This window comes from Oryctolagus cuniculus, chromosome 8 (assembly GCF_051225735.1).
Source record: "Oryctolagus cuniculus isolate XC-2025 breed Fujian yellow rabbit chromosome 8, ASM5122573v1, whole genome shotgun sequence".
In the NCBI taxonomy this organism is placed as follows: Eukaryota; Metazoa; Chordata; class Mammalia; order Lagomorpha; family Leporidae; genus Oryctolagus; species Oryctolagus cuniculus.
Genome location: NC_142874.1, coordinates 48,141,070 through 48,161,392, shown reverse-complemented (window position 1 = coordinate 48,161,392; position 20,323 = coordinate 48,141,070). Strand labels below are relative to the sequence as shown.

Below are 20,323 nucleotides of genomic sequence, written 5' to 3'. Positions count from 1 at the left end.
TTTTGAGAGAGAGAGAGAGAAATCTTCTAACCACTGGTTCACTTCCACTATACCTGCAATAACCAGGGTTTGGCCATGCCAAAGTCAGGAGCCCAAAACTCAATCCAAGACTCCCATGTGGGTAGCAGAGGCCCAATTACATGAGTGATCACTTGATGCCTCCCAGGGTACATATTAGCAGGAAGCTGGAATCAGGAGCGAATCTAGGACTTGAACCCAGACACTTTGATATTGGATGTGGATGTCCCAACTGGCATTTTAACCAGCAGACCAATGCCCACCCCATTTAGCTTTATTTATTTATTTATTTATATTTTTCATTTGAAAATCAGAGAAACAAAGACAGAGACTGAGATGGAGAGGGAGCCAGAGAGAAGAGAGACAGAGATAATTTACCTACTGGCTTACTCCCCCAAAAGCCCCTTAGAGGAAGGACTGTGCCCTGATCAAGCCAGGAGCCCAGAACTCAATCTGGGTCTCCCACGTGAGTGGCAGGCTATCCACATTGTATAGATGAGGTTACAAACTACTCAGTGGCAGAGGTGTGGGGAGAAACCATATTGACCACAGCCTGAGACCACGTGAACATTGGCGAGTAATACAAACACTGCAGCTCAGTTTGCTCACCCATAAAATGGGATAATAATAGTGCAGGCCCTATAGTGTTCTTGGGCATATTAGCAAGGCAACTTTACCCAACAGCTGATTAGACGTGTGGATGGCACTACACAAACACTGCGTAAATATGCTGTTCATTGAATGCTCTCATACCCCCTCAGCCACGCTGCCTCTTCCTACATAGGTCATAACAAAGCAACTTCAATATTTAGTGGGAAATGGAATTGAAAGATAAGGTTATTTTGATGCAAAAAATTTTGAAATCAATGCACACAAGGGGTCTTCAAAAGGTCCACGGAAAATGCATTTTATGAAAAAAACAATTCAGGGATTTCAAAAGCTTTTTGCACCAAAATAAAAATTATCTTTTAATTCCCTTTCCCATTGGTTTTTGAAAGATCCTTGTATATGGTATAATGCAGCTATCAGGCCTGACCCTATACCGTGACCTCTCTGCTCAGTCATCTTCCTTGCTAAAAGTCCTTTGCTACCCAGTATGGTGGCAAGTCCCCACCTGTGATGCCCATGCATCGAAGATGTGCTCTAAGTAGAAAATGCGCACTGGGTAGCAAAGAAACATGGAACTCTGAGAACTAGAACTCAGAATGTCTAGCTCATAATGTTTATAGTTGTTGGCTATGAAATTATAATGTTTCCAATATGTTGACTTAAACATAGCACTAAAATGAATATCATGGGGCTGGTGTTGTGGCTCAGTGGGTTAAGCCATTGCCGGAAACACCAGTGTCTCATATCAGAGCTCTGGTTCCAATCCCCGCTGCTCAACCTCCAAGCCAGTTCCCTGTAACACACCTGGGAAGGCAGCAGAAGATGGCCCACGTGCATGGGTCCCTGCCACCCACTTGGGAGACCCAGATGGAGTTCCTGGCTCCTGGCTTCAGCCTGATCCAGCCCAGCTGTTGCAGCTATCTGGGGAGTGAACCAAAGGATGGAAGATCTCACTCTGTCTTTGTCTCTCCCTCTTTTTCTCTGTTGTCTGCTTTCTAGATAAACAAATCATTAAAAAATAAAAATAAATATCATTTGTTACTGCCCCCCCTTTAAATATGGTTATGAGAAAATGTTCAATTCTGTATGTGGCTTGCATTGTATTTCCATTGGCCAGCACTGGCATAGAGTTGCCTTCCATGTGTTTGCAGAAGGCTCCCCAGGAACCTTCTGGTTCAGCCCTGAGGTCAATCAGCTTTGTGGGAGAGAGGAGTACGGAGCCCACGCTGCTGGCTCAGCAGGGGCCAGGGATTGGGCAGGCAGTGAGGGCTGTGCCTGGGACGCGGTGTCTCCCTGGTTTCCAACAACAAGAGATACTGCAGGAGTGAGCTGTCACTGAAGGTTGTCGCTGAGCCGTGTGGACAGCCTCTCTCCCCTTTCTAACCTGGCAATCGGGCTTTTGAATGGAGGAGGCCCTGGGAGAGGGGAGGAGTTTGTGCTGCAGGGCCAAAGCAGAGGTGGCAGGTGGAGAGGCCAGGTGGCCCAGAGGTGAGGGCAGGGCCCAAGCACTTGGGCCATCCTCCACTGCACTCCCTGGCCACAGCAGAGAGCTGGCCTGGAAGAGGGGCAACCAGGACAGAATCCGGCACCCCGACAGGGACTAGAACCTGGTGTGCCAGCGTCGCAGGTGGAGGATTAGCCTATTGAGCTGCGGCGCCGGCCATCTTTGTCTTCATTGTGGCTGTTGCAAGTGTCCAGTGGCTGTGCTCTGGGGACCCACGCTGAGAACCACTGGTTGAACAACTCTGTACTGTTATCAGGTGTCTCAGCTGATTCTTAGAAGCTTGCAAATTTGGGGGAGCCAGAATCAGTACAACGGAGATGGGAGGGAGTATGTTAGGCAGGACATTTTTGGTACCAAACGTTGCTCCTGGACCCTGATGTCAACCCCACATCACCAGGGATCACTCCTTCAGCCCTTGTGGATCCCGGAAGCAGAGTGAGCTAAGACGTGCTCTAGGCAAAGGCCCACTCCTCAGCAGGAGGTTGAAATGGAGGCCTTGGCTTCTGTTTTGGAGACCAGGGCCAGTCGTGTGCAAAATCAGTTCCAGTTCTGTGTAGCTATTCACGGCGGCTCCAACAATGGCGTGGCTGGAAGCTGCTGTGTGAGTGTGCACAAGTGATCTTAGAGAAAACTAATACGATTGGAGACGGAGGCACGGTTCCCATGGATGCCGAGGATTAGTGGGCACAGCTGTTATTCTCTCCATGAGAGGGGAACCTGCGGGCAGAAGAAGAGACTTCGTCTTCAAGTACGCATCTTGGGACATCTGAGCGGGGCGGCCGTTCCGTCCAGCCTGCAGGAAGAGAGCTCCCCGGTGAGTGATTGCTGTAGCAGACCGACCAGCTGCTGGGGGGAGAGCAGAGCCCACTGGCGACTTGAGGGTACCAGTCAGTGCTCTAAGATCTACGGCGGGGAGGGTGGGGCTGGTGGCCTGGCAGACGAGACGCTCCCTCGCTTTCCTCCGTATGCTTCTGTGTCTGGTCTGCCTTTGGAGAAAAACATCAGCTTCTGTTCCTGGGGCGCTTTCCAGGTGCCCCTTCTGAAAGCAAGTGCCCGGGCTCCCAGGTTTTTCCACTGAGAGTATGATGTCACATTCTCTCATCAGGTGCCCGGGAAGCTGTGGTGCAGCAGTTTTCAATGTTTGGTGCCTCGTGGAAAACAGACTTAGAAAGGGAAGGCTCACTTGGTTAATCCTCGGCCTGCGGCGCCGGCATCCCATATGGGCGCCGGGTTCTAGTTCCGGCTGCTCCTCTTCCAGTCCAGCTCTCTACTGTGGCCTGGGAAGGCAGTGGAGGATGGCCCAAGTGCCTGGGCCCTGCACCCGCATGGGAGACCAGGAGGAAGTACCTGGCTCCTGGCATTGGATAGGGGCAGCGCCGGCCATAGCGGCCATTTGGGGAGTGAACCAACGGAAGGAAGACCTTTCTCTCTGTTTCTCTCTCTCTCACTGTCTGTAACTCTACCTGTCAAATAAATAAAAAAGAAAAAGAAAGGGAAGCCATTGTCACAACCCCCTAAGAGGTGCGGGTTACAGATCAGAGTCCAGGCTTGCCGTGCCCCAGGGTACAGGGTGGTGGCGGTGACGTGTGAGGAGGAGGAAGGCAGCAGGGGACTCGGGACTGTGTGGGTGTACGGATTGTTTCCCTACGTGGCGGTTTTTAGGTCTCATTCCACTGCGTTGAAGATTTTATTTTGACCTTTTAAAATCAACTTATTAGGCAAACTTTGAAGATGCCTCATCACAGGGAAATAGGAGAATGAAAACATGGGACTATTTTAAAATGCATGTGATCACGCCGAATATTTATCCAGAGATTCCTTTGCCCACCTTATTTGCCTTCTCTCTTTTTACTTTTGTCTTTCGACTTCTGCATTGTTGGCTTTTTACTACTTCTGTTGATGGAGTTTTGAGGTAGTAAACAAAAATGAAATTTACTCCGTCAATGCCGTTTAATCCTATCATTGAATTCTCTCCCTGAGCCATTAAAAAAAAAAAAAAACACTTTAACAAAGCGTGAAGAGAATTAGTGGGGGTGTAACTATCCTTGCACATCCTCTGCTAAAAGTAGTGAAATAACTCAAAACAGCAGGAGGAGGACAGGAAGGTAGCGGAGGGTTGCCAACCTCCCTGCCTCTAGATAAGTTGCAGTTGTGGAATAAGGCGCTAATCCAAGCCTCGCTACGCCGCCATGCCGCCTGGCCACCTTGGAGCACTGGGGGTGTGCTTCGGCAGTAACATGCCGGAGCTCTCACTGCCCCTGCAAATCAGACAATTTGGGAAGAGCTCACTTTAAGATACCAACATTGGCTGGCGCCACAGCTCACTAGGCTAATCCTCCACCTAGCGGCGCCGGCACACTGGGTTCTAGTCCCAGTCAGGGCGCCAGATTCTGTCCCAGTTGCCCCTCTTCCAGGCCAGCTCTCTGCTGTGGCCAGGGAGTGCAGTGGAGGATGGCCCAAGTGCTTGGGCCCTGCACCCGCATGGGAGACCAGGAGAAGCACCTGGCTCCTGCCTTCGGATCAGCGTGGTGCACTGGCCGCAGCGTGCCGGCCGCAGTGGCCATTGGAGGGTGAACCAACGGCAAAGGAAGACCTTTCTCTCTGTCTCTCTCTCTCACTGTCCACTCTGCCTGTCAAAAATAAAAATAAAAAAAGATACCAACATCTTCATGTCTTCCTTCTTTGTCTTAATCATTAAATGAAAGTTATTTGGTCTTACATTATGAGAAAGCTATAAAGGAAGTTAAAAAAACCAAACCATTTAGGGATGAGCATTTGTAGCAATAGTTAACATGCTGTTGGGGACTCCCTCCTTCCATTTCAGGGTGTCTGGGTGGAGTCCCAGCTCCACTTTCCACTGCAACTTCTCCTGCTAATGCACATCTTGGAAAGCAGCAGTGATGGGTGGCTCAAGGAGCTGGGTCTTTGCCACTCCTGTGGGAGGCCTGGATTGAGTTCCCAGCTCCTGGCTCTGGCCTGGCCCAGCCCTGGCTGTTGTAGCCATCTGAACAACAGACAGTCTCTCTCTGCTTCTCTGCATGTCAAACACAATACAAGTCAATAGCTAGAAATGAACAAAGTGTTTACAAAGGAAACACTCCATAAGTGGTTATGTCTTTTTGGTCCTGACTTTGGGCACTTCCGATCTGAAGAGAGCACTAAGAGAATCGCGGCCACAAAGGCAGATTGGGTGGGATTTGGGCCAATCCCATCAAAAAGACTTCATTTCTTTTCTTTTAAAAAATATTTATTAGAAAGGTGGAGTGGGGGCCAGTGCTGTGGTGTAGCGAGTAAGGCCGCTGCCTGTAGTGCCGACATCCCATATGGGTGCTGGTTCAAGTCCTGGCTGCACCACTTCCGATCCAGCTCTCGACTATGGCCTGGGAAAGCAGGAGAAGATGGCCCAAGTGCTTGGGCCCCTGCACGTATGTGGGAGACCCAGAAGAAGCTCCTGGCTCGGTGCAGCTCCGTCTGTTGTGGCCATCTGGAGAATGAACCAGCAGATGGAAGACCTCTCTCTGCCTCTGCCTCTGCCTGCCTGTCACTCTGCCTTTCAAATAAATCTAGGAAGGAAGGAAGGAAGGAAGGAAGGAAGGAAGGAAGGAAGACAGAGAGGAGGCAGAGGAGAGAGAGAGAGAGAGAGAGGTCTTCCATCTGCTGGTTTACTTCCCAAATGATTGTGTTGGTCCTGTTGGGGCTGTGCCAGGCTGAAGCCAGGAGGCTGGATTTCTACCCAGGTCTTCCACATGGGTTGCAAGACCTAAGCACTTGGGCCATCTTCTGCTGCTTTCCCAGGCACATTTGCAGGGAGTTGGATTGGAAGTGGAGTGGGCCCTGGGATGCCAGTGTCATAGGAGGTAGCTTAACCTGCTGTACCACAACACTGGCCCCATATCTGTTCTTGAAAAACACCTGGATTGAGACTGTTGTTTGTCACCACGCAGGAAGGCACAGGATGAGGGTCCTGGCCGCCCTCGCAGGCTGGGCTTGTACCACCCTCTGCCTGGCTTCCAGCTCATCCGCCTTCTCCCATGGCGCCAGCACGGGGGCCTGTGAGGACATGCATCCCCAACACATCGGAGCCCCGCCTCAGCGCTCCGGGAGCCCGCACGTCACCATCCACGCTGGCAGGTCCTCCTACTCTCCAGGGGACGAGGTTCCAGGTATGTGCGGGAGAGGCTTTGGGAGACCGAGGAACCAGGAATCCCCATGCAATCTTACAGGGCGTGTTTGCCTCAGGCAGGGGTGTCCTGGCCTGAAGTTGGAAAAAACAAGCCTGAAATATTTGTGTCATGAAAAGCACGGGATAGCCAACCTCTTTTTCCAGAGTAATTTTTCTAAGAGAAGAGAGCACAGGTGACATTGTTATAAAAATGTTATTATCATAAGAAAAAATATATATTATCATGCATACATAGTTACCTAGAATAATCTTTATGTAGGGTGTGTATATATGAGAAATACACTTTTTTTTCCTCATTGTTTAGAACTAAATAATGTTGTCTATTGATAGACGCTTTGGTTAGATGGTGGATATATGAATTGATTTGATTATAGTAATCATTGTATCATGATTATATGATGTATATCCAAGTAGAATTTGTAAACATTAAATATACACAATAAAAATGTTTATGTAAAATAAAACTGAAGTTATTTAGAGTTTTTTTTTTTTTGACAGGCAGAGTGGATAGTGAGAGAGAGACAGAGAGAAAAGTCTTCCTTTGCCGTTGGTTCACCCTCCAATGGCCGCCACGGCCGGTGCGCTGCAGCCGGCGCACTGCGCTGATCCGATGGCAGGAGCCAGGTACTTATCCTGGTCTCCCATGGGGTGCAGGGCCCAAGCACTTGGGCCATCCTCCACTGCACTCCCTGGCCACAGCAGAGAGCTGGCCTGGAAGAGGGGCAACCGGGACAGAATCTGGCGCCCCGACCGGGACTAGAACCCAGTGTGCTGGCGCCGCAAGGCAGAGGACTAGCCTAGTGAGCCGCGGCGCCGGCTTGTTCTTTAGAGATTTTAAAAGAGAATTGCTTGGAGCCAGTGTTGTGGCACAGTGAGTTCACCTGCTAGTTGCATCATAGGCATTCCCTATCAGAGTGCTGGTTCAAATCCCAGCTGCTCCACTTCCAATCCAGCTCCCTGCTATGGCTTGGGAAAGCAGAAGAGGGTGGCCCACATGCTTGGGCCCCTGCACCCACGTGGGAGACTCAGAAGAAGCTCCTGGCTCCTGGCTTCAGCCTGGCCCAACCCCAGCTGTTGTGACCATTTGGAGAGTGAAACCAGGGGTTGGAAGATCTGCTTCTGTCTCTCCCTCTTTCTCTTTCTGTTGCTCTGCCTTTCAAATAACTAAACATTGAAAGACAACCTGCAAATTAAAAAAAAAAAAAAAAAAAAAAGAGAGAAGCCCATTGGCTGCTGCTTCAGTTTGGGCGCTGATAGAAGCTGAGAGAATTTGTGTCCAGGCAGTTTGTGTGGCAAATGACGGCAGGAAGCATGGCGGGGGGGCAGGCACCTGGGGAAGGAGGAGATGTCTATAAGGTGTGGGACCCAGTGGAACACTGCTGGGGGCATCTGAGCTCTGCTCCTGTGGGGACCCTCTGAGGCCCGTGGGCGACCATCACCTCTGAGTGAACCCCCAGGAGCATGGAGGGGTGGGGTGCTTTTAGCTGCAGGGTCTCCCCATGTCCTCTGGGGAGGGTGGCCAGGAAGGCTGCAGGCGCCCCCTGTGGTAGCTTCGGCTTGGGGAGTGAACCAGTGGATGGAACAGCGCTCTCTCTCTCTCCCTCTCTCTGTCTCTCTCTCCCTCTCTCCCTCCCACCCCTCTCTTTCTCTCTATGTGTAACTCTGACTTTCAAATAAATAAATAATTCTTAAAAAAATGCGTGCTGGCAGTTTACGGGTTCAATGGCATAGGAGATGGTGACAGAGCCGCCTGGGTTCCGAGAGCTGGTCATGTCTTTAGCATGCTGTGACTGTGCTGTATTCTCGCAGGGACCTGTGAGCCCCTTGAAGGTGCAGGTAACCTGTTCTAGTCTCGGGTGTGCATTCAGTGCCCAGCGTTTAATCATTCTAGATATTTGTCTGAATGTCTTTCTTCTGTTGGTTCACCCCCCAAATGGCCTATGAGGCCAGTGCACTGCACCGATCTGAAGCCAGGAGCCAGGTACTTCTCCTGGTCTCCCATGGGGTGCAGGGCCCAAGCACCTGGGTCATCCTCCACTGCACTCCCGGGCCACAGCAGAGAGCTGGCCTGGAAGAGGGGCAACCGGGACAGAATCCTGTGCCTCAACCGGGACTAGAACCCCCGGGTGCCGGTGCCACAGGCAGCGGATTAGCCAAGTGAGCCATGGCGCCAGCCCCGAATGCTTTTTCAATAGAAGCTCCAATGCCTGGCAAATCAAATGATCAGACACAAAGGTGCGTTTTGCAGGACTGTAAAAGTGTAGCTCTGATTTTAGCCACTTGCTCTCTCTCACTGCCTAACTCTGCCTGTCCAAAAAAAAAAAAAAAAAAAAGAATTCTAGAGGTGGGCATTGGACCTTGCTGATTAGACACCCACATCCCATATCAGAGTTGCTGAGTTCAAATCCTGGGTCTGGCGGCTGCTTCCAGCTTCCCATCTTCATTGTAGATCCTGGGAGGCGGTGATGATGACTAGTAATTGGGTTCCTGCCGTACACATGGGAGACCCCAACTGCATTCTTGACTTAGGCCTGGCCTCGTCCCAGACATTGCAGGCATCTGGGGAGTGAACCAATTGACAGGAGCTCTCTGTACCTCTTTCTCTCTCTTTCTCTCTCTCTCTCAAATAAATAATTTAAAAAATATTGGCGAAATTTGAAAAATTAATAGTATGATTGAACTTGCTTTATTTTCTGTTTGTGTCTTTCATTTTTTGGGAAGGGGGGGTCACCCTTTCATCTGCTAGTTCACTCCCCAGATGCTTGCAATGGCCAGGATTGGGCGAGGCTAAACCTTGGAGCCAGGAACTCTATCTAGGCCTCCCATGTAGGTGGCAGGGACCCAATACTTGGGTCATCATTTGGTGCCTTCCCAGGCACACAAACAGGAAACTAGATTGCAAGTGGAGTAGGAAGGACTCAAAACAACACTGTGAAATCAGATGCAGGTGTTCCAAATAACAGCTTAGCACACTGTACCATAAGACAGTCCCTTATTGTAAATTTTTAAAAATATATTTATTTATTTTTATTTTTTATTTTATTTTATTTTATTTTATTTTTTTGACAGGCAGAGTGGACAGTGAGAGAGAGACAGAGAGAAAGGTCTTCCTTTGCCGTTGGTTCACCCTCCAATGGCCGCCGCTGCAGCCGGCGCACCGCGCTGATCCGATGGCAGGAGCCAGGATCCAGGTGCTTTTCCTGGTCTCCCATGGGGTGCAGGGCCCAAGCACCTGGGCCATCCTCCACTGCACTCCCTGGCCATAGCAGAGAGCTGGCCTGGAAGAGGGGCAACCGGGACAGAATCCGGCGCCCCAGCCGGGACTAGAACCCGGTGTGCCGGCGCCGCAAGGTGGAGGATTAGCCTATTGAGCCACGGCGCCGGCCTATTTATTTTTATTTTAAAGTCAGAGTTATAGAGAGAGAGAGAGAGAGAGAAAGAAGAAAGATCGATCGATCGATCAGTCTTCAATCTGCTGGTTCAATTCCCAGACGGCTACAACAGCCAGCACTGGGCCGAAGCCAGAAGCCAGGAGCTTCACCCAAGTCTCCCCCGTGGGTATCAGGGGCCATCTTCTGTTGCTTTTCTCAGGCCATTAACAGGGAGCTGGATTGGAAGTGGAGCAGCCAAGACACAAACTAGCACCCATACGGGATGCTGGATCCTAGGCAGTGGCCTTACCCACTACACCTCAACATCAGCCCCAATTTTTACTTTTTTTTTCAATGAATGAAAATGAGTGAATTTATTATTTATTATTTTCATTTTATTTGAAAGGCAGAGAGGCAAAGGTCTTCCATCCACTGGTTCAGTCCCCAAATGCCTGCAACAACCAGGGCTGGGACAGGCCAAAGCCAGGAACCAGGCACTCCATCTGGGTCTCCCATGTGGGTGGTAGGTTCCCACTTGTGGCCTCCCAGGGTGCGCATCAGCAGGAAGCTGGGATCCGGAGCAGAGCCAGGACTCAAATCCAGGCACTCTGAGATGAGACACAGGAGGCCCAGGTGATGACTTCACCATGGCAACAAGCACCCTCTGCGAGGTTTCCGTTTTGAGAACACCCGTGTAAGGTCGGCGGACGGGACTGAAGTCCAGCGTGTTCACCATGGCTGCGTGTTTTGCATTGCAGTGACTGTGAGAAGCAGCCGTGACTTCATGGGCTTCCTGCTCCAGGCTCGCAGGGTATCCGATCATCAGGTGGCCGGCACGTTCATCTTCATCCCTCCTCGTTCCAAGCGGATGACTTGCTTTGAAGAGGGTGACGCAGTCACCCACTCTGACAAGTCCCCCAAGAGAAACCTCTCGTTCGTGTGGAAGGCCCCCGCCCAGCCTGCGGGTGACATCAGATTCCTGTAAGACGGGGAGGCAGGATCTCCAGCAAAGGAGCTCCCTGCTTCAAACAGAGGGGAGCTCCTCCTCTCCCTTCCCTCCCATTCCCAGTCCCCCACCTCCTTTCATAACACCTCCACCACGGGGGCTGCCTAGATTGGAAGGCGGAGGGCAGCCAAAACTTTGCCTCCAATGCACCTCCACCTCCGCGACTCTGCCCTTGACCGTCATCCAAGTTCCCAGAGCTTGTCACCTCCCTCCCTCCCTGGGCACAGGTGAGCCTCGGCCAAGCCCTGCAGGAAATTCTGATCAAGGGACAAGAGAGTGGATGGTGGGCAAGGAGGACAGAACTGAGGGGCAAAGGCAGACAAACGGACACTTCCCCGGGCCCAGGGAAAGCCGCTTACCCTCTGTGCCTCGGCTGGCTGTCTAGCAGATGGGCAGAATGATGACCGCACCTGCCTCATGGGTTCTGTGAGGGAGAAATAGCCAGAGTGCTGGGAGCAGTAAGCACTACATGTGGACACTTCCAAAACTACGTGGAAAATGGCACCGAAAGATACATTGATTTTGCTGAAGCAGTGTCGAAATCCATGCATATGAAGGTCTCAGAGAGTCCCTGGGAAAGGCATATGATGAAAAAAAATGCATGGACTTCAAACATTTTTATTATATTTATATATATATTTTTGATGTGGGAGTGGTGGTCCCTGGGCTCAGAGTGGGGATTCCCTGGGGGAACTGGGCAAAAGTGTGGGTGCTTTTTTTTTTTTTTTAAAGATGTATTTATTTATTTATTTGTAAGCAGAAATATGGAGAGAGAAGGAAAGAGAGAGAGAAAGAGAGAGAGAGAGAGAGAGAGATCTTCTATCTTCTAGTTCACTCCCCAGATGGCCGCAACAGTGAGGGCTGGGCCAGGCAGAAGCCAGGAGCCAGGAGCCAGGAGCCAGGAACTTCTTCTGGGTCTCCCTTGTGGGTGCAGGGGCCCAAAGACTTGGGCCATCTTCTGCTTTCCTAAGCACATTAGCAGAGAGCTGGGTCGGAAGTGGAGCAGCTGGGACTCAAACCATCTTTCATATGGAACGTTAGCACTGCAGGCTGAGGTTTTACCTTCTAGGCCACAGCGCTGGCTCTGGATTTCAAACATTTTGCACCAAAATAAATTTAATATCGATTTCTCTGTAAGCTTTTGGAAGCCTCCTTATATAAGTGAGCAACATTATTATTCAGAATGTGACATTTGCTTTGCCGTTCTTTTTAAACACTTACATTACCTACAAAGAGGTTGTGCGCGTCTATAGGTCTGATTTCAGGAAAGGCGGAAGCCTTCGGTGTCCCTCCTCCTCACTGGCATCACAGATGCGTGAGAGACTAACTATTGCCCTAACCCAACTTCCGCCCGTGGCTTTGGTTCTCAGTCTGTGTGAAGACATCTGCCCTTGAAGGTCCTTAAATCTGTAGCCACTTCTATTTCTTGAAGCATCTGTGCTCCTGTTGTTGAATATGCCATCACAGTTGCTGCGTGCTCCACGGGGCGTCTCCCTCGGACAGAAAACAAAGCCGAGTCACTTGACTGGCAGCCCCCGCCAAGCTCACCCTATGCTTTCTCACCTCCTGAAATCCTTGCCCACAATCTCACCAGCAGCTGAGGCCACAAGCCACATGGTTGAGACCTGCACCACCGTTTCTCTTGCAACTTGAGTCTCTGGGGACCTTGGCTAAATTAACCACATATTTAGGTCGGCTTTCTGAATGCTTACAGTGAGAAAAAAAAATGATACTTGCTGATAGTCCCTAACTGTGAAATTTGGGGGAGGAAAAATTGCAGAATGCTTGTGAAAGGGATTTTTTTTTGCCTAAGAAAGGCATCTTGTGTCCAAAATATTTCTTGAGGACATAGCTGATTTAGCTCTCATTTTCTATAGAATCCACAATTACAATAGAACTATGTGATAGAATTATGGAATCTTCAGTAGATGATGCAATGAACAGTATGCCAGCAATGACTAATAATAAATTGAAGATAAATTTTTTTTTTAATTTGAGGCCAAGAAGACAACTTTTGACTAAAATGTGATTTTTAGTGACTATCTTTATTCAGGGGGTACTTCTCTATTCTAATGAGTTGTAGCTACTGAGTTTTTATTTTAAAAAAGGATGAAGTCACTTGAAAGATACCAAAATAAGGTCTGCTCTTGTATTCACATAGACCTTTGACCTTTAACTTCGTGTGTGTTTTTCCTTTCTTAGTCTGGCCCCAGGTATTATTTAAGAGGAAATAAATCTGTGAATCATTTTGCTCTCTCTTTTGCCACAGTGTATCGATAGTCCAGTCCTATTTTGTTTACTGGGCAAAGATTGAATCATCAATTGTGTCTCAGCACACACAGAACAGAGCTGATTCTGGCGACCACGTGGAGCTCAGATCTAAGACGCCAGTCCCCTGGCAGAGAGCGGATGGGACTGAAGGAACCGCAGCAGGTACAGCTGGCCGCTGTGTTCGCCAGCCTGGCCCTCTCAGCATTCTTTTTACAGCCATCTGTATTCACTTGTAACTTACGACAGCCAGTTTCCTGTCTGTGCAAAACAGGCAAGGATTACTTTGCCTGGACCGACTGCTGTGCTTCTGGGGGCTGTGGTCTCTCCGCAGTGAGAGGGAGAAACGCTCACCGTGCTCTGTTCATTGCAGCAAACACTTTGTATGGCTCAACCTAGCAAGTTCAGCTAGGCCCCGGGTGGACAGTGGGAGCTGGGTTGCAAAATCAAAACACAGTGCACACCTTCTACCCCTGTAGCCAGCAGTATTTCAGCTATTTTCCTTGGTGCCCTGAAGCTACACAGGGAACACAAAGAAGAAATGGGGAAACTATGTTCCCCCCCACAACAACACACCTTTTTTAAATAAAAATTCAGCCACTTTTTACAGCAAAGATGGCTCTTTGGAGCCTGGGTCACAGAATAGAATCAGAGATAAGAGATTGTTTCAGTGGAAGGGAACTTTTCCTGGCTCACCACGTGACTTTTACTCCGTTGGCCCATGAACGTCTCAAAAAAGGAAAGCAAACAAGGGAAAAGGAATCCTAACCAGCTGGAGAGTGTTTGACCTACCTGAAAATTCCTGGTGCGGTGGAACTCATTTTTGTTATTTATTTCTAGTTAAGTGCTCAGAGTAGAGGCTCTGATAAAGGCACTCGAGCCTGCAGAGACCCCACTCTTAATCCACTCAATCCCATCATCCTTTGCTAATATGCGGAGTCCAGAATCCCGCCAGAACCCCTTCAGCCCCAGGCACAGAGACATCTAGGACCAACCCCGGCTCTGCTTTGCCCAAAACCTTTCTTTTCTCCTATTGCCCGATAATCCTAGTCAGCCATTCCTCCTAGGCACTTTGAAAAGCAGAGTAAAGACCTTGGAGTCTGGGACTGTGGCCTGGAGAGACCCCACACACGCAACAGGTGTTTATTGTTTGAATCCCAAGCAACACCATGCTTTTTATAATGTGGATATGAATAAAACTCAGTATCATGTTGACCTTTGACCTCTCCAATGCCTGAGATCGCTGGGAAATTTGTCATCCCTCCCTCCCCGCTCCCCGTCGTATCATACATGCCTGCGTGTGAACAGCTTACAGAGTCAGCTCCTCACTTTCCTCCCTGTCTAGCTCCAGCTGTCTCTCCTGCCCATTCCTCCATGTAAACCCTGGTGAGCCCAAAAGGGGAGAGTGTGTGTGTACGTGCTCCGGGGAGAGGGCACGTAACAAAGAGAAACATATTTCCTAACCATAAGAAGACTTCGTTAGGCACATGTAAATGATCAATTTTCAAAGTCAGGACAGTAGTACATGGTGGTTTTTAACTAATCTCCCCCAAAAGACCCTTAGGGTCCTTAGACGCTGTCTCCTTTGATGTCTGTAAGCTTTCCCCAGGACATCTCCTCGCCCTGGACTGCGGCTCATGGTGATCTGTGTGTCTTTCAAGGTGCAGCTCAAATATCTCCCCTGTGAAAGTTTTCCTCCTGCTTCTTTGCAGGAAAATGTCTCAGTGGGTTTGGGCTGTTGGAGCAAAATCCTTTAGGTTGGGTAATTTACATGCAATGGAAATGGATGGCTCACAATTCTCAGGCTAAGGAGTCTGAGGTTAAGGCAACAGCAGGTTCAATGTCAAGGCAGGACCAGCCCCTCTCAGCCTTCTCTTCTCCTTGTCCTCACGTGGTGGGTGGGGGAGGCGCACTCCCTCACACCTCTTTTATCAGGACTTGGATCCTGTTTCTGAGCGTGCTGCTTTCTTACCTAACTACCTCCTAAAGGCCCTACTTCTTTTTATTTATTTATTTATTTATTTATTTATTTATTTATTTATTTATTTTTATTTGACAGTGGGAGAGAGAGACAGAGAGAAAGGTCTTCCTTCCATCGGTTCACCCCTCAAATGACCGCTACGGCCGGTGCTGCGCCGATCTGAAGCCAGGAGCCAGGTGCTTCCTCCTGGTCTCCCATGCGGGTGCAGGGACCCAAGCACTTGGGCCATCCTCCACTGCACTCCCGGGCCACAGCAGAGAGCTGGACTGGAAGAGGAGCAACCAGGACTAGAACCCAGCGCCCATATGGGATGCTGGCGCCGCAGGCGGAGGATTAACCCAGTGAGCCACGGCGCCGGCCCCAAGGTCCTACTTCTTAATTCTGTTGCTCTGCAGATTAGGTTTCAGTGTATGGATGTGCGAGCTACTTTCAGATCGTAGCAGCAAGTATACTTGCTTCCTTAGCTCTGATATTAAAGCTTATAGTCTCATTTATATGGTCGGGCATATTAGGGCCTTCCCGCCTATTTTTTGAGATAAGGGACCACAATTACAAATCTCATCACTTCTGCATCCCAGTAACCACCACACACAAAGTCAAGCACAGAGTAGGTCTGCAGGAGATATCCGAATGCAGTTTGGGCAGGAATTACTTAAAACTGTCAGTTTGGGGCAGGTGTTTGGTGGTGAAGAGCCCATTTCTCATATCAGGGTGCCCGGGTTTGGTACCCAGCTCTGACTCCTGACTCCAGCTTTCTGCAAATGTGGATCTTGAGAGGCAGGGGTGATGTCTCTATTTTTAAATGCATAGATGAAGGATACATCCTTTTATTAAAATAAAGATTTATTTATTTATTTCAAAATCAGAGTTACAGAGAGGGAAAGAGAGATGAGAGAGAGAGAGGGAGATCTTCCATCTGCTGGTTTACCCCCTCTCCCCCGCCAATGGCTGAAATGGCCAGGGTTGGGCCAGGCCAAAACCAAGAATTAGGAGCTTCATTTGGATCTCCCACATGGGTGCAGGGGCCCAAGGACTGGGACCATCCTCTACTACTTTCCCAGGTGCATTAGCAGGGAGCTGGGTCAGAAATGGAGCAGCAGGGACTCAAACTGGTGCCCATTTGGGATGCTGGCACTGTAGATGGCTGCTCAACCTGCTGTGCCACAGTGCTGGTCCTATGCTGATGACTTAAGTACATGTTCCTACTGTCCATGTGGGAGACCTGATTAAGTTTCCAGCTCCCAGCTCAGCTGGACCCAGTTCCAACTGTTGCAAGCATTTAAGGAGTGAACCAATGGATGAGAACTTTGTCATTCTCTCTCTCTCTCTCTCTCTCTCTCTCTCTCTCTCTCTCTCATTCTTTCAAATAAATAAATAAATAGATAAAAATTTAACTGTTTCCCATTATTTGTGTATCTGGGTTAGGCTGTCTGTTCCTCACATCAGTGTTTTTGAGCAACAAAGGCGCTGGATCAACATGGAACTCCCCATCCCCTCCATAAAAAGGTTCAGTCCAGGGGGCCTGGCGCCATGGCTCACTTGGTTAATCCTCTGCCTGTGGCGCCAGCATCCCATATGAGTGCCAGGTTCTAGTCCCAGCTCTGTTGTGGCCTGGGAGGGCAGCGGAGGATGGCCCAAGTGCTTGGGCCTCTGCACCTGCATGGGAGACCAGGAGGAAGCACCTGGCTCCTGGCTTCGGATCGGCTCAGCACCGGCCGTAGCAGCCATTTGGGGAGTGAACCAATGTCTCTCTATCGCTGTCTATAACTCTACCTGTCAAATAAAAAAAATAAATAAAGGTTCAGTCCAGTCCAATTCTAGCTGATCAGAGAAACTCTGCAATCAATTTTCTCCAACACCATCGTTGTTATCCACATCATCACTGTGGTAAACCCCAAGTGCATGTTGTGTGTGTGCAAGGCACTGTGCTTCAAAGATTCTACTCTGATTTCTCTTCACCCCCTCAAAAACTCCACCTCGTGGGCACCCACATGGACTCCAGTTTGCAAGTGAAGAAACTAACCAGCTGGCAGGATTTACCCAAACTCAGAAATCAGCAGAATAGAGCACCCAATCAGACAATACACTGACTCTCTCACTTGCACTTGTAGCTGCCCTGTGTGCTGCCATATCTAATGCTCTGAGCTGTCATGTTAGCCAGTCACAGACCAGACATCAGATGATGGAGGGCCGTGGAGGGCAGCGACCTTATCTCTGTCCGTAGCAGTTCTTATATCATCCAGGAAAGTTTTAGCGTTGTAACATGGCAAGAAAGACCTAGGGCTTTAAAAAAAAAATTCCAATCTGTGAGATTCCACGTTTTTTGTTGTTGTTGTTTGTGGCTGAAGGTAGTTTTTGGCAGAGGTAAACACACACACACAAAACACACACACACACACAAACTCTCAGAGAGTGATCATGGTAGTTTCTATATTCCTTGTATGACACTGCTAAGAATGCACTGAAGGGTCAGGGACTTAACTCCTGAAAGGTGTGAAAAGTCACATCTGGGCAGATTGTCATTGTGTGGACACTTTTGAGTGCCTCACACTTAATAGTCAAAGCTTAAGGGACATTAGAGTTTCCACTGCTTACCTGTTGTTGCAGTTCTTTGTCTATCCATTCAGCAAACATGTCTCACTCTCTCTTTGTGTCTTTGGGTCTCTGCTTAGCTCCCAGTGCCCCCATCACTCTTCCCCAGCAGCATGCAGATGTCTTTGCTGCTGCCCTTACTGGAACTGCAAAAGAGAATCTAGATCTTGTTCCTGCCAGCAGTTGGGTGACCAGGAAGGCAGAGACTCGGTCCAAACCATCTCCACACACAGCTCCTGCAAGCAGCAATGGCCAGCAACCCAGCAGGGACAGCATCCCACTCCTAGAACCATCCCTGAATGTCCATGGGCTGCAGAGGCTTGTGGACCTTAGGAGATTCTCCTCAGAGGATTTTGCTTCCAGCCTGAGCACCTACCATGGGTAATGTTGATGGAGTGGGCCATTCAGTGTGGATGGTGGGGCTAGGCTAAACACTGGGGTACCTGATTTGGAGTCTGACAAAAAAGAAAGAAAAAGATCTCAATCATACTTATTGTTAAGTGTGTGAAACACCTTGATTATTAGAGGGTTACTGGTCAGAAGGGCTGGGTATCATAATCAACCCAGGGAAATTCTACTCTTCTGCACTGGGTGAGGTCTCCCAGTTATTGCTATACATAAAATAAAATGTTTCAATATTTTAAAATGTTGATACCATGATAATAACATGATAGTATACAGACAAATATTTCCTATAAAATAATAAATCCTGGCACTTGATAATTCTTTGCTACTATCTTCACTTACCCCCCCCCCCCCGCCCCGCCCTGTGACTCTTGACTCCAAACTCAGGAGCTTTTCCAAAGAAATATGGTTTCATCAGTAGGCACAATAGTGCTAGGAAACATTGCTTTTTAGTGACCCCCTCTCATTCCTTCCATTCTTCCCATCAGGACTGAGGACGATCAAAGCTTTGGTTCCTTGGACACTTGCCTTTCCTTGGACGTGGAGAAGCAGGTAAGAGCCTGAGTTATAAATGGAGGTTGAGGTTGGCCATTTTTGACCTCAGCAAAGTGGCGAGTTCCAAGCTGGGTGATCAGAGCAATTGGATTAGTAGCCAAAGTCAGAGAGTAGAAGGTAAGAGCATGATATACACACCATGTCTTTTTACTGATCAATACCAGCCTTTCCATTATATGCAGTGTCTCTGAAATTATTGGCAATTGTGGAAATTGATGGTTTTAGTGACTTATTTTCCCACTTAGCCTTGGGTAATAATTCCTTTCTTCTCTCCTCCTCCACCCCTCCATCATAATGTGGGCCTCAAAACACCATGTATGGTTCCAGAGGTTAGATCAATGGGCAATATAAAATATACATGCCCACTGATTTACTATTTCTTTGAAATCTTAGAAGGAACACAAAATAAAAACATTGTATAATATCCTTACTTAAATGTATTGGAAACTACAGTAAGATTAAATGGTCCCTCTCTCATGGATCTTGCCATAAAAAGACACATTCAAAGCTTTCAGTTTTTGCAGACGACACAATCACCAATGTTAGTTTAGATGTCTCTTAAAGGACCCTGAGTTTGTTCTGGTAACTGGCCTCCATGCTCCCCATGGGATTTCCATTCGTCATTCCATCCCCATCAATAACAAGTGCATATTTATCTACATGGGCATTTTGCTGTGAGCTCTTTTAAGAGCAGACAGGAGGCTGGGTTTTCAGCTGCTATCTGGGAGTCTTTAAAGAACACAAATTAACTGCAAAGTTTAGTGGCAGATTTTTCTTTTGCTTTTCTAGGACAAGACAGAGGCCTCTAATATGACCGTGACAAGGCCGCTTCTGTACAGTGTTGCTCTCACCCACCCTCAGCGCCTCTGGGCCTCTGAAGCAGTCACTGGGAAAGGGGCTGCGATGACCAACCCAACCTCCCTCTTCCACACCTCCAGCACTTCCAGGGCACCTGCTCTTGAGGGCCAGTCAGAGGCATCCATGCTCTCTGCCAGCTTCTTGCCTCAGCTGGAGCATAAGGAGCCCAGAGTCAGAGAGAACAAGGGAGAGATTGGCCTGGAATCCCCTAGGAAGACCAACCTAAGACCCAAGGTTGGGCTAGAGGGAGCCAGTGCCCCTTTGGGGATCCAGCTCAGAACTCCCCAGCTGGGAATCCTTCTCTGCCTGGCAGCCACCCTGGGCATGGCCCTGGCTGCGGGAGTTTGCTACCTGCATACTCAGTACCGCCACAAGCGGACCCAAGTGTCCTTGCGGGAGCCTACCACCGACGCTGTTGCTGGGAGTGATGGCGGTGAGACCGTGTATGTCAGGAAGATTGGGGAGAACAGTTTTGTTTTGGTTCAAGCAGAATACAAGTAGATTGCTCCATCTGTGGGTACCAGGAGTCCCCCGAGAAGGCTGTCCTACCTCTCAGTGCCTCCTTAGATCCCGCGGAGCTAATGAGAATCCTTGATGAGGATGGGGACTGGCGGTGCCCCCACGACAGCAGCAGTCAGTGGAGGAAGCAGCGAGAGAACAGTTCTAGCAACAGAGGGAGTGCTTCCCGAGCTTTGTTGTCTTAACATCTGTAATTTCGCTTCTTTTTTTTCTTTTTGCAATTAGACGTTCTGTTTGAAGAGTTAAACTCAACACAATGAATATTGTATTACCTGCTCATTAACTAGACTCCTGTGGCCGCTAAGCTTCCTCTGTTGCCTTAAGGAACCTACAGAAATACAAATTCTGTCCCTCCTTGGTGTCTCTGCCTCACCTCCTCTAACTTTTGAAAAAAAAAAATGTAATGTGAAGTTTATGTCTCTCGCAAGAAAAAGAATAAGAGGCTTCACTTTGC

At 49.0% G+C, this 20,323-nt stretch overlaps 1 protein-coding gene across 1 annotated transcript; it reads left to right on the top strand.

Annotated features, from left to right (window-relative positions):
- The first annotated feature begins 2,810 nt into the window (after positions 1–2,810).
- On the top strand, positions 2,811–20,045 carry REELD1 (reeler domain containing 1). The gene is given in 7 exon segments (XM_051819913.3): positions 2,811–2,945; positions 6,076–6,294; positions 10,444–10,666; positions 12,961–13,124; positions 17,613–17,913; positions 18,426–18,489; positions 19,282–20,045. Coding segments are annotated over 6 exon segments (1,596 nt in total). The 5' UTR covers positions 2,811–2,945; positions 6,076–6,086; the 3' UTR covers positions 19,918–20,045.
- The last annotated feature ends 278 nt before the right edge of the window (positions 20,046–20,323 follow it).